Source organism: Cervus elaphus, chromosome X (genome assembly GCF_910594005.1).
Source record: "Cervus elaphus chromosome X, mCerEla1.1, whole genome shotgun sequence".
Taxonomy (NCBI): Eukaryota; Metazoa; Chordata; class Mammalia; order Artiodactyla; family Cervidae; genus Cervus; species Cervus elaphus.
The window spans coordinates 134,923,608-134,937,055 of NC_057848.1; the positions used below are offsets into that span (position 1 = coordinate 134,923,608).

Here is a 13,448-nt window from a genome sequence, read left to right on the forward strand (position 1 = left end):
TTGAAGTTGTTTACATGCCTGCCATGCAACTTTTTATTCTTTTCCACATTTCTGATTCAGAAATTAATAAAGTATTTTGACAAGGGTGTACTTCTTTCTTTAACTTCTGTTCACATAACAGTATTTAACTTAGATTTTTTTATTGTTGTGTTTAACCATTTTCCTCAATTTTTCCTCTTTCCTTCAAAACGATGACAATCTCTTCTAGGTTGGCCTAACAATGGTGGCCATGTGTCAAACTTGTATTTCAGAGATAGACATGATATGCTTGTTTCTGTTAACACATTCTAAATGACTAAGAATATCTTACTAAAGTTAGATAAAATAATCTAAATTTTACCTGTTTATATCCATAGACATTCCTGAATATGTTTGTTGACAGCAATCAGGATGCTCGAAGAAGGTCTGTAAATGAGGACGATAATCCCCCGTCTCCCATTGGAGGAGATATGATGGATTCTTTAATCTCACAACTCCAACCACCACCGCAGCAACAGGTGATGTCTAACTGATATTGCACATGGCATCACATTTGTGTTACTTAACAGGTTCTACAGATGCCTGCACTTCTTTGTTAAAAGGCGAGGAGGTCCTTGGTGGACCCAAGATAGCCATATGAAAAATAATGACAAAGGGAGACAGGGGGAGGATTCTAGTGAAGGGAAGTAAATAGTACCAGAGACAGCATTAACCTTAGACTCACGCACTTAAAATAATTTCGGGTGGCCACCCATGTGGTCATAAAAGATGATGTCCAAATGGCCAGTAAGCACAGAAAAGGTAAACATTCTTATCTGGCATCACAGAATTATACATTAAAACCATGGTGAGTTAATACCCCACACCCACAAAAATGGCTTTAAGGAAAAAAATTAGTAATCCTTGCCAACATTTGGTATCAGGACCCCTGAAACTCTCACTTACTACTGGAAGGTGTGTAAAATGGTACAGCTACCTTGCAGTGGTGTTTAGCAGTATTCAGAGTGCTAACGCTGAACATTATGCATGCCTGTGATTTAACAGTTTTACTTTAGGTATATGCGCAACAGAAATGCAGCTGGAGAACACAAGAATGTTCATAGCAACATTATTTATGCAAAAAATTATAAACAACCCAAATAACCGGCAACAGAAGAATGAGTGAGTGAGCTGGAATACACTGAAACACTTCACAGAAAAGAAAAATGCTGTTGCTCCATGCAATAAAACAGTGGTTTTCACTGACAGTGTTGAACAAAAGAAGCCAAACTCTAATGGAGTACATTCAGTATTTATATGAGATGCAAAACCAAGCTTAAGTGATGGAGGTCAGAGTACTGCTTACCTTTTGGGAGGTGATAAGAGATTTGGAAGGTGGGTGGCGATAAGAGATTTGGAAGGAGGGAGGCCTCGGGTTCTGGTAATGTCCTTCAGTATCTTGACTTATGTGGCAGTTACATTTATAAATCCTCATCATTTGTGTGCTTTGTTGTATGTGACTCATACTCTAGTTAAAAAAATAGACTTGGAAGAATTACGTTGTCCTAGGTTTTTTGTTACTGAAGATGAAGGTGAAGGTGAGTAGGGATCAGGTTGAACTATCATATTTCACTGACTCTAAAATGCCACCAATGTAAGGTGCACTGTTTTTATGTACTGCCTGAAACAGTGCTGCCAGTTAGACTGTACCATTCCATGAATTGGAAGACACACCATAATTTCAGAGATGTTAAAATGTGGGGGGAGTTGATCTTAGAATCAGTGAAATGGTAGATAAATAATACTGATGAATCCGTGATTTGGTAGATAAAATGAACAAAAAAAAAACATCTTGAAGGATGAAGTAGTGGTACTGCAAGGTCAGGAATGAGGACGTTGCTATTTTTAAAACACTTTGAAAGGTAGCTTTTTAAAATTTGCAACACTGGTGTGGATTTGGGGCATTTTCACACCTCACCTTTCCTATTTGATAACCAGTGACATGTAAATGTTAATTAACACTGTAGCTCTTGATTGGGGAAAGCCACGCCCGCATCTGCTACATGGTTGGCCATTTTACCAACAAGGAATTTTCTTCTTTTCAGCCATTTCCAAAGCAGCCAGGATCATCAGGTGCTTATCCTCTTACTTCACCCCCTACATCTTACCACAGCACAGTCAACCAGTCTCCCTCTATGATGCACACACAGTCTCCAGGTAAGATACTAACTCTTCTCTTTGTCATGTTCAACTTTCAGATCCCAAATAGACACACATACAGTGAGAAATCCTACAACATGTAGCCTGAGACTTCAGAGAGAACTGCTTTGCTAGTCTATGGCCAGATATCTGCTATTCATTCATTATTGCAGGGTTGTGAAATCTGTGTTTGTGATTCAGGAGCACTTTTAAAAGGTTTGAATTAAGTGGCAGGGTTGTCACCCAGAACCAGACTCATGGTGCAACTCCAGGAATCACAGCATGGTCTGTGTCACAGCGTGATCTATGTCAGAGGTTGACACACTCAGGCCTGTGGGCCATGTCCTACCCACCACCTGCTTTTGTAAATAGTTTCATTGGAACACAACCACACCCATGTATGTAGTGTGTGTGACTGCTTTCCTGCTGCAATGACTGCTTACAGAAAAGCTTCCTTACAGAAGGAGCTGACAGAGCCCCAGTGTATGTGAACGGTGCCCCACCCTCAGAGTCAAGCAGGGCACAGCCTGCTTGTACGAACAAAATGGCTCTGTGGGCAGCCTGATGAAGTGCGATGTAAAAATTGCTGGAGAATGCCAGATTTAGACTTTTAATTGAACTGTTAATTCAGTATGTTAAAACAGTATGTTTTAAGCACTTGCTGTGTGTCTAATGCTGCTGGGTGCTGGGGATTCAGCAGTGAGCCCAATAACAGCCCTGCTCCTCAAGCTTACCCTGCTTACTCAAGCTCCGCTAGCTCAAGCTAGCAAGGAGGACTGGTATGAGATTTGGGGGTAGATGAGCCCTTCCCTGCTCATTGGAGTTGGTGGCACCCCTGGTGAAGACTTGGATCATTATGTCATTGAAGGTTCCCGAAGGCTAAGCTGGTGGGGGACTCAGCCCCTGTGAAGTTCCAACAGTAGACAGTGTGGGATCCTAGGGAGGAGCAGCTGGGGAGCAAGGGAGAGAATGGGAAGCGGGGACCCAGGCCCTGAGGGGAGGGGGTTTCTAGGATGTGAGTTGAGACTGGTTTCGCATAGAAGGAGAGATGATTATTTTGAAATAATTACAGTAGCAGACAGTTCTGTAGTGCTTCCTGTGCACCAGGCTCTGTTCTAAGTACTTTACCCATTTAATCTCCACAGCAAACCCGTGGCATAGGTCCTATTATTTCCCATTTAACAGAGGAAAAATCAGCATGGAGAAGTTAAGTCACTTGTCCAGGTCACACAGCTAGATATGTCAATAAAGATTAATTAAGTCAATTAACATATTTCTTGAATGTAAATATGTTAATGTTGAATTGATACTATATTGAACTAATACTGCATTAGGTATTATATAACGTTAAAAATATGAAATTCTCTTACATAATAGTGGAGAATTTGAAAAGTGCTGGTATTGAGGATAATTATGGTAATGTAGTAAGTATTTTAATGTTGCATTCATAGTTTTGGTAGTCATAGTCCCTGCCCTTCGTAATTCTAAATTAAAGTTAGTCCTGTGGCTAAACACCATCCTTAAGCTTATGTCTCCCAGTTTTTTATATCTCCATCTAGGCCTCTCCCCTAAACTCGAGTCCTGTTATTTTCCAGCTATCTGTTCAGCATTTCTATGTATCGATAGATGTTTAACCAACATCTGAAACTCAGCACAGCTGAAACTAAATTCCTAACACCCTCCAGCTGTCCCCTATACTGCTGCTCCCATAGACACCCCATTTCAGCAAGTGACAGCTTCTTCCTTCCTGTTACTTGGGCCAAAGCTGTAAGAGTAGTGTTGGACTCCTTTCTCTCATACCCACAGTCAGTCAGTTACCAAATATTGTCAGCTCCATCTTCAGACTTTATCTAGAACCTAACCACTTTTCAATGTCTTGGCCTTCACCCTTTCCCGAGTCACTATCTTTACCTAGGTAATTGCAGTTACCTCTGACTGGTTTTCCCGCCCCCTGCCCTATAGTCTTTATTTTTCAACAGCAGCTAGAATGATCCTTGGGGAACAGAAGTTAGGTCATGACTCCTCTGCTCCAAACTCTGCAGTGGCTTCCCATCTCTTTCAGGGTAAACCCTAAGTCCTTAAAGCGGCCTACAAGTCCCTGTGAAATCTGGGACCCTCCTCCCACCTCTCTGACCTAATTGTCTTCCATTTCCCCTTCCCCACCTTGCTCACGCTGTTCCAGCCACACTGGCCTCCTCCTGTTACCTTTAACTGCTGCTACTGTTGGGGCCTTTGCACTAGCTCCTCTCTTTGCCTTCAGTGTGTTATTCCCTGGATATCCTCATGCCTCATCCTTCACTTTATGTCTCAGCCCACATAGCCCCTTCTTGAAGAAGTTGCTCTATATAAAGAGCAGCACCTACCTCCACCACCACACTATATATCCCCCTTACCTTGCCCTGTTTTTCTCCATAGCACTTAGCATAACCTGACATATATTTGTCTTTCTCATTATACTGGAAATATAAACTCCCACGAGGGCAAGAATTTTTGTCTCTTGTTAACTGCTGCATCCCAAGTACCTACAACAATGCATGGCATGACATTGATGTTCATGCCTTTTTGGTGAATGAGTGAATGAGTGAATAAAAAAGTACACTGCATATATTTTTTTTAAAGCATTAGTCAGTGTAAGAGCTAGAATTGGGGCCCCATGGAATTGATTTCTCTTTTAGTGGTGAAATTGTTCCAGTTTTTCTTTGTGCTACTTCTGGGAGCTTTACTACTTGTTTCTTTAGTCTGTAGATAGTCTTAACTTGCAGTCCTTGGTCAGGACATAATATGTGTCCTGCAAGATCATCTATAATTATTTTCCTTTATTAGGAAATCTGCATGCTGCCAGCTCCCCGAGTGGGGCTTTGAGAGCCCCATCACCAGCATCATTTGTTCCAACTCCTCCCCCATCCTCGCATGGAATCTCAATAGGACCAGGGGCCAGTTTTGCTAGTCCACATGGTGAGTCCATACATAGAAATCGTTAGAGCATAAGAGTTTGATGTGAAAGTAGTTTTTGTGAAATAAAAGTTTTTTTTTTTTTTTTTTTGCAAAATTAACACTTATATATTGGGGGAATAGCAAAAGAAAATATGTTTTTCCTGGCAATTCCCCTGCAGTCCAGTGGTTAGGACTCTGCACTTCCACAGTAGGGGGCGCAAGTTCAAACCTAAGATCCCACATGCTGCGTGGCTCAGCCCAAAAAAGAACGAAAAAACTAGGTTTTTGCTAATAACACCACCAAGAGATCTACCAGTTAGTCTGTCTGCTTTGAACTCTTTCCCCCCTCACATGACCTGTCATGTACCTGCTGCTTGCCTGAATCTCTGTTGCTGTAGCTTGCTCTCTACCCATCTTCTTGTCTCTCTGCTCAAACACCACCCCCTCAAAAAAAATTGGGACCCTATCATATGTATTGCTTTGAGACTTGAATTTTTTAACTCAAAATTTCTATTTTGAATTTGTTCAAATAGATAAAGAAGAGGTAGCCAGTCAGGTGTTTCCCTTCCCTTTGACCAAAACCACCTAGTTCCTCTTCCCAAAGGCATTTAGTGCTATTAATTTCTCATGAATTCTTGTTTTATGTGGAGTGGTCTTTCCCTCTCTTTTATGTACATGGCAGCATACTGTACACCGTGTTCAGTGCCTTACTTTTGTCACTTAACTATATCGTGAATCCCATGCCAGTTCTGAACATAAAGAGCTTCCTCAGGTTGTACAGCTGGGTAGCACCTGTGATTCTACTCTTTACTATGAATATTTGCAGGAATATTTCTGTTAGTAAAAACTCTATATCATCATACTAATGGCTTCATAGTATCCCCTTGTCTGGGCATACCATGATTTAATTGCTCTCCTAATATGATACGTTTAGAATGTTTCTAATTTTTCACAACTGAAAGTGGTGTCTTCTCTGCTCACAGGATTATTTCCTTTGGTAAGTTCCTAGAAGTGGAATTGCTGTCTCACAGGGTTTGAGAAATTCTAAAGCTTTTGAAACATTGCAGATTGCTCACCTGAAAGGCTGTGCCAATTTCCTCTAGTATCGTACAAGAATGTCTGTTTTCCTGCATCATTGGCAGCACAGGGTATTGTGATTTTTAAAGAAGTCTCAGTCACTTTGATAAGTAAAAAATGTCATCTTACTGTTCAATGTGTGTTTTTTTGATTATTAGTGAAGTTCTTATGTTCATTAGTCTTTTCATGTCTCTTATTTTACGCCTGCTAGTTTATCTTTTGCCTATATTCTTGTGTTTTTTTCTTACCGATTTGTAAGATTAAGTAAGGAACATTTACTCTCTGATATATGGTAGTGTTTTCTCATTTTGTCATTTGGTTACAAAGGGGTGTAAATATGTTAAAAGTATCTGCAGGATGAAATTTTAATTTGAGGTTGTTCAGGAAGTCACTGCTTTCAAAACTTGATTCTTGGTTCATTTCTTAGTTACTGTGTCTTTTACTAAATAAAGAAAATGAAAAATTCCCTCTCTCCAGCCTTCTCTGAATAGATTAAAAACATAATTTGTCAGGGTTAGTTTAAAATAAAAGATTTCTGCCCTTAATGGAGCTTTGAGGTTTTTTTTTTTTCTCTTTATCTTTTCAACCATAGTATTTCCTATATAGTCTAAAGGAGACTTACGTATTATACATCTTGAACCTTATGTAAAGGTAAATTTTATCCTTTCTCAATATTTTTTTTATGTTTCTAATTTTTGTATCATGTTAAAAAGTACAAAAACTATACCAAGTAGAGATCAAATGTGTCATGTGCATCAGGCTTTAGTGAAATATCTTTCTGAAAGAAAATAATAAAATTATCACTACATAGCGTATAAGCATGTGAATGTTGTCAAATACTTTTCAGGTATTAAAATACAGGTTTTGAAAACCATTTGTTTACTTGTTTGCAGGAACCCTGGACCCTAGTTCTCCATATACTATGGTGTCACCAAGTGGCCGAGGAGGGAACTGGCCAGGGTCTCCTCAAGTGTCTGGCCCCTCACCAGCAACACGCATGCCTGGGATGTCACCAGCCAACCCATCACTACATTCTCCAGTTCCAGATGCTTCTCATTCCCCTCGAGCTGGAACAAGTGAGTGTCATCAACATTTTTATGTGAGCTTTTAGGATAACCAACAAATGACCTATTTTAATCATCCTATCCCATCCTCACATTTGAAAGTCATGACTTAATAAGGATACTTAACAACTTAAACTTTTATACATTTAGTAAGTTGGTTGTAATGATAGTTAATTTGCAAAGTTGGGCAGAAGAAGGGAAATGTTTTCTCCAGAATTGGAGGAGAGTCTTGTACCTCTGTCGTGACTGCTAACTTAGCTGCAGTACTGGACCTTGAAAGATAACCTCAAGGTAACTGGCATAGTTATGCAGATTAATACAGAAGAATTGTACAGATATGTTCATTAGCTTTTGCCGCATGACTTTTTGTGGCTTAAAGCAGCAATTATATGTTAGCTTGCCGTTCTGCAGGTTGGCAGTTTGGGCTGAGCACAGCTGGATGATCTTCCAGGCTCTGCTGGGCTCACTTGTGCATCTGTGGTCAGCTCCTGGGTTGGTGGGGGTCTGGCTTCTCTCTGCTTTGTGTGGTCTCATACTTAATATGGGCTTGCTCGCCTGGGCTGGAGAGGGTTCCAAGAGAGTGAGTAAAAGCTTAGGCCTACAGCTGGCACCGTGTCACTTCCAGTGCCTTCTGTAGGCCACAGCAAGTGACAGAGTGAGCCCAGAATACAAGTAAAGAAGTAGACATCACTCCTTGAAGGAGTTGCCATAAAGTCACACTGCAAGGGACCTGGCTGCAAGGAGGAAAGTAACTGTAAGGAAGCTTATGTGATTGTTACACCACAAGGAGTAACAAACAGTACAGACTGCTATATAAAAGCAAAGCTAAACAGGGAACAGTGAGATAGTATGCATTTGTTTAAAAAGAAAATGATGATGTTTTCCTTCCCAAAAGGTTCCCAAACGATGCCGACAAACATGCCTCCACCTCGTAAACTACCTCAGCGCTCCTGGGCAGCCTCCATCCCTACCATCCTCACTCACAGTGCCTTGAACATCTTGCTGCTGCCCTCTCCAACGCCAGGCCTCGTGCCTGGCCTGGCAGGCAGTTACCTTTGTTCTCCACTTGAGAGATTCCTTGGATCAGTCATCATGAGACGCCACCTTCAAAGAATTATTCAGCAGGAAACGGTATGTGGGTACCTGGTGAATTCCTGGGTGATGATTGTCAAGTCAAGTGCTCAGATGCCTCCCAGAATAGGATCTGAACTGTTCCCTCACCTCCTTTAACCTGCTTGTTAGAATTACGCTTTCTCCCCACCCTAGCATTGAAAGTGGATCCACTGTTTTCTTTACCTTCTTCATTAACAAGTTGCTTCTTTTAGAATTCGCTGTACTGTGGCTAACATGAACCTGGAGATAGATCTCCACTATACCATGAGACAAGTGTACTCAGGGTCTGATTTGGCAGAGAATAGCACATGAGTAATTACTTGCCTTCTGGAATGCTTCTGCAGGCAGGCTGACTCTGAATCTGTGATCCTAAAGTTATTTCTGATCACAGAAGGATGAAAGCTGCTTTTGTGTGTGTGGAGCCTGTGTGGGCTTCAGTAGTTGTGGTTCCTGGACTTGAGTGCACAGGCTCAATAGTTGTGGCACACGGGCTTAGCTGCTCTGCGACATGTGGGATCTTCCTGGATCAGGGATTGAACCTGTGTCTCCTGAATTGACAGGCTGATTCTTTACTGCTGAGCTACCAGGAAAAAGCCCCGAAAGCTGCTTCATAAATACATGAGCAGTTGAATGGATTTCAAACTCCTGTAGAAAGACTTCTATCCTGTGGTGATAACCATTAGGAAATAGTTCAGAGTTGAGAGCACCAGTTCTAGAATCAGGCTACCTGAGTTTGTAGCCAGGACATGCCGCTGGCTGGTATAAGCTTGGGCAAATTTCTTCACCTTTTTGATAATAATAGATAGTAGTATCTACCTAATTCCCAGCAGTTGTGGGAATTTGAGATAACTTTATATAAAACCTTTACATAATGTCTTGGTATTCAGTTATATATTATTTATAATAATTATTGTTATTGATACTTACGTTAATGAGGTAGTCAGAATGGTGAATGCTTAAAATAGCCTCTCCACAGATGGCACCAAGCTATTTTGCAACCTTTACATTTGAATTTGAAAGAAATAAGTTTTAACATAAGTTGAATAAATTAGCATTAAAATGGCAATCATCAGACCCCTGATCTAGCCTCACCTCTGCCACGAAGCCTTTGAACCTCATTTGCTCGTGTGCATAGGGGCCAAATCCTGCCCTCCATCTGTCTTTGTGAAGTTTTATTGGAACACAGCCACACGCATTCAATTGCCTATTACCTGTGGCTGCTTTCACCTATGATGGCAGCAGAAACCATAGAACTTATATTTACCAATCCTGGGCTAGCATAATGTCTGTCCCAATCCAGATCTAACATTCTGTAATTGAACTTTTTATTCTTTTTTTTCTAATGGACCATTTTTTAAAATTTATTGTGGACAATTTTAAGCATATACAGAAGTAGAGAGAATATATAATTCTCTTATACAATGAACCTGTCTGTTCTCATACCTACCTTCAACAGTGAACTGACACTAATATTATTTCATCTATAACTTTTCCTCTCATATTGTTTGACAGCAAATTCCTGACATCATTTCATCATAAATATGGTTTCTTTATAATCAGCTATCTAGTTGGTGTCCATATTTCCCAAGTTGTGACAGTTTTTAACCATCTGAATCAGAATGCATACACATTTTTAAGTCCTTTTTAAATTATAGGTTCCCTCTCTATTTCTCATTAAATAATGTATTTGTTGAAGAAGCCATATCATTTGTCCTCCAGAATTTCTCACCGTCTGGGCCTTGGTGATCACATCCCTTTGGAATCACCTGACATGCTCTTTTGACCCCCATATTTTTGTAATGTCAATCAGTCCTGTGGATCTGACTACTGAATTCAGGCTCAAGTTGGTTGTTTTGCAAGAGTATTTGATAGGTGGTGTTATGTTCTTCCATCAAGAGACACATAATGTTTGATCACCTCTCTCTCTGCCATGTGGTTAGCAGTTGCTGGTGCTCAAGGCCTAGATACTTTTGTTTTGGAACAGGTCTCAACTTAGTTGTTTTCCTTTTGAAACAATTATCTACTTAAAATTACATTTTCTCTTTCACTTACATATTGCCTCATATGTTAATTTGATGCATGCTTCTTGTTTCGCAGTTACAGCTGATAAATTCCAATGAACCCGGGGTGATCATGTTTAAGACTGATGCGCTGAAATGCAGAGTAGCACTTAGTCCTAAAACCAACCAAACACTTCAGCTAAAAGTGACACCCGAAAATGCAGGACAGTGGAAACCTGATGAACTTCAAGTTTTGGAGAAATTCTTTGAAACAAGAGTATGTGTTTCTTAATGTATAATTTTAATACACTCAGTGAAATAGAATCAAGGTAGAATGAAGAGTAACTTAAAAAAAAAATTAAAAAAAATAAAAATAAAAAAAAATTTAAAAAAAGAGTAACTTAACTTGCTTTATTTATCCTTGTAGGTTGCAGGACCGCCATTTAAGGCCAATACATTAATAGCTTTCACCAAGCTGTTAGGAGCTCCTACACACATCCTCAGAGACTGTGTGCATATTATGAAGCTAGAGCTGGTAAGTTACAGAGACAGACAAACTTCTCTAGCCAGGTCAATCAGAGGAGGGTGGAGTTGGTGGGAGAGCATATGTTGGTTTTCACCATTATGTACCTGCATTTTCCTCTTGCATTCTTCTTAATTTTTAACTTAAATTTTATTTGTCTTTGGGTAGGTAACACAATCCTCTTGTATCTTTTGAGTTTAGAATGAGACAGTGGGAAATTTCACATCCGTCCTTGTCCAGCTGTCTAGTCCTCCTCCCCATAGGTAACCTAAGTTACCAGTGACTTCCCTCTTATAAAACCAAATACATTTAATATCTTCTTCCTAAAAAAAAAAAAAAATCTTCTTCCTATTCTTAGATCATGAAATAATCCTCCCACGCCTAATACCATTTACTGAAAAAGCTGTCTTCTCTGGGGAAATTTTTAATGCCTCTTCTGTCCTGTGAAAGTGTACAATTATATAGCTGGAATCCAGGTGGAAGCCAATTTTATTTTTCCAGTTTTACAATAGTCCTTCATTTTAATGTTTCTAGCATTGCTTCGGGTAACTGTAAATACCTCACTCCTTTTTTCAGTTGGTGTTTTACTGTTAATATTGGGACGGCACTGCCCCTTTGCTAATAGTGTCAGCATTTGGCTTCTGCTCTGATAGGCTATAGGAAACATTATTTATGTTTAAAAAAAATCCGTTTGAGATTTTTTAAAGGAGTAAATATTGTCACTGAAAAAGCTCCAGTAGATATAATTTAAAATGATTAATACAGTTTGACTAGTTGCTTTTAGGGAAGGAGTTGGAAATGAGACTGGGAAGTCTAGACTGGCCCCAGTTAGGAAGTGCCTTGAATGCCAGTGTTTGTACCTAGGTGGCAGGGTGGGGGTGCTTGGGGCACCTGCGTGTCACTGAGAATTTGTAAGCTAAAGTAGAACTGTGCTCTAGGACATTTGGCTGGCAGTGGTGTTAAGGGTAGACTGGGAGAGGCAGCCACCAGAAGGGACCGTTACAGGGGCCATGAGAGAAGTTATGGATCCCTCAGCTCCTTGGCATCAGTGAAAATAGAGAGGCGGGAATGGATGTCAGAGAGAACGAGGAAGCAGAACCCACTGGCCTTGGGGATTAATGAAGTGGGAGGAAAGGAAAGGGAACATATCTCATAAATCCAGAGCTTGACTCTTCAGTTAGCAACTTCACATGTGTATTTCCTTTGAAAAATGCAGGTTATCAACTTCATGATCTATTGATAAGTGAGTATAAAATTCCAGTTTCAGGCTCCTACACTACACTATAATTTTAAACATTAATTTGATTTTATCATGATTTTTTTTTCCGAAACAGTTTCCTGACCAGGCAACACAGCTAAAATGGAACGTTCAGTTTTGCCTGACGATCCCTCCCAGTGCACCACCAATTGCACCTCCTGGGACACCTGCTGTGGTGCTGAAATCCAAAATGCTATTTTTTGTAAGTACCACCTGGTGTGTATGTGTGAGTTTAGACTTCATGTAATCTTGGTTTCTGTAGTAAGAAATATATTGAACCTGGTAATTGTGTGACACAGTTGCATCTTAATCATAGTATTTAGTTGTTGGTCATTTCTTTTGTTATATTTAATTTTCTTTTACTTGTTGTATCTTTAATCTGAGTAAATGATTGTACCTTTGAATCATTTTCAGTAAGTATTTTGTTTTCTTACTGTGTTTTTATTTTCTCTTGTATGTGTTGTATGTCAACAGCTTCAGCTGACTCAGAAGACATCAGTCCCTCCCCAAGAACCTGTTAGTATTATAGTTCCAATAATTTATGACATGGCTTCAGGTACCACCCAGCAGGCAGACATTCCCAGGCAGCAGAACTCTTCTGTTGCTGCTCCCATGATGGTCAGCAACATTCTGAAGAGGTTTGCAGAGATGAACCCACCACGACAAGGTACATGACCAGTAGATGATATTTTATTGCATATATGTTATAAACGTTCTTCTGAGAGGCCGCCCTTTCTCCCCTCTGCTTCTTCCTTACCCACCTCACCCCTCCAATCCTTGTAGTAGAGCTCTGGTTGCCGTGGCCCTCTTAATGTCTGCCTGTCGCTTTCTTCCTTTCTCACTGGCTCTTCAGTTTTGTCCACGTCTCTGCTGCCTGGACTTTATTTTTGTTCATGATTTACTATTAGGACTGACCCAGTTGCTAATGCCAGAAGCTTGTATTTATAGCACACATTGCTACTAAGCCCTAGGTTAGGATGATAGAATTTTCCATGGCTGTGAATTCCTGCCCCACCATCGATACCTGCCACTCTGTACATCACCAAGTTGAAATGCATGTTGGTTTCTCATATTTCATGGTTCAGTCATGACTAGAATAATATCATCCAAATTTCTGTATCTCCTAAATGTTTTGTGAAGAATAAAAGCTGATACAAATGGCATCCTGCTTTTTGGGCTTCTTATCTAAGTGTCAGGTGGGTGCAAGTGAACCTTTTCACCAAGTGCACAGTGAAGCTCTCAAACGGAACATTTTCAAGGAGACCAGAATGATTCTGGCATATAAACACAGTCCCTTCAATACTGGAGTAGCCTGTGCTTAA

General features: G+C 40.2%; 1 protein-coding gene across 2 annotated transcripts in view; it reads left to right on the plus strand.

Annotated features, from left to right (window-relative positions):
* Nucleotides 1-13,448, plus strand: part of MED14 (mediator complex subunit 14) — a 60,489-nt gene that overhangs the window by 42,822 nt on the left and 4,219 nt on the right. The window contains exons 22-30 of one of the 2 annotated variants that reach the window (XM_043895311.1): nt 357-497; nt 2,064-2,175; nt 4,981-5,112; nt 7,062-7,244; nt 8,128-8,363; nt 10,443-10,622; nt 10,773-10,880; nt 12,203-12,328; nt 12,601-12,793. In XM_043895311.1, coding sequence (XP_043751246.1) covers nt 357-497; nt 2,064-2,175; nt 4,981-5,112; nt 7,062-7,244; nt 8,128-8,363; nt 10,443-10,622; nt 10,773-10,880; nt 12,203-12,328; nt 12,601-12,793 — 1,411 coding nt within the window. The remainder of the gene's footprint in view (nt 1-356; nt 498-2,063; nt 2,176-4,980; nt 5,113-7,061; nt 7,245-8,127; nt 8,364-10,442; nt 10,623-10,772; nt 10,881-12,202; nt 12,329-12,600; nt 12,794-13,448) is intronic. The other variant, XM_043895312.1, reaches the window with a different exon arrangement.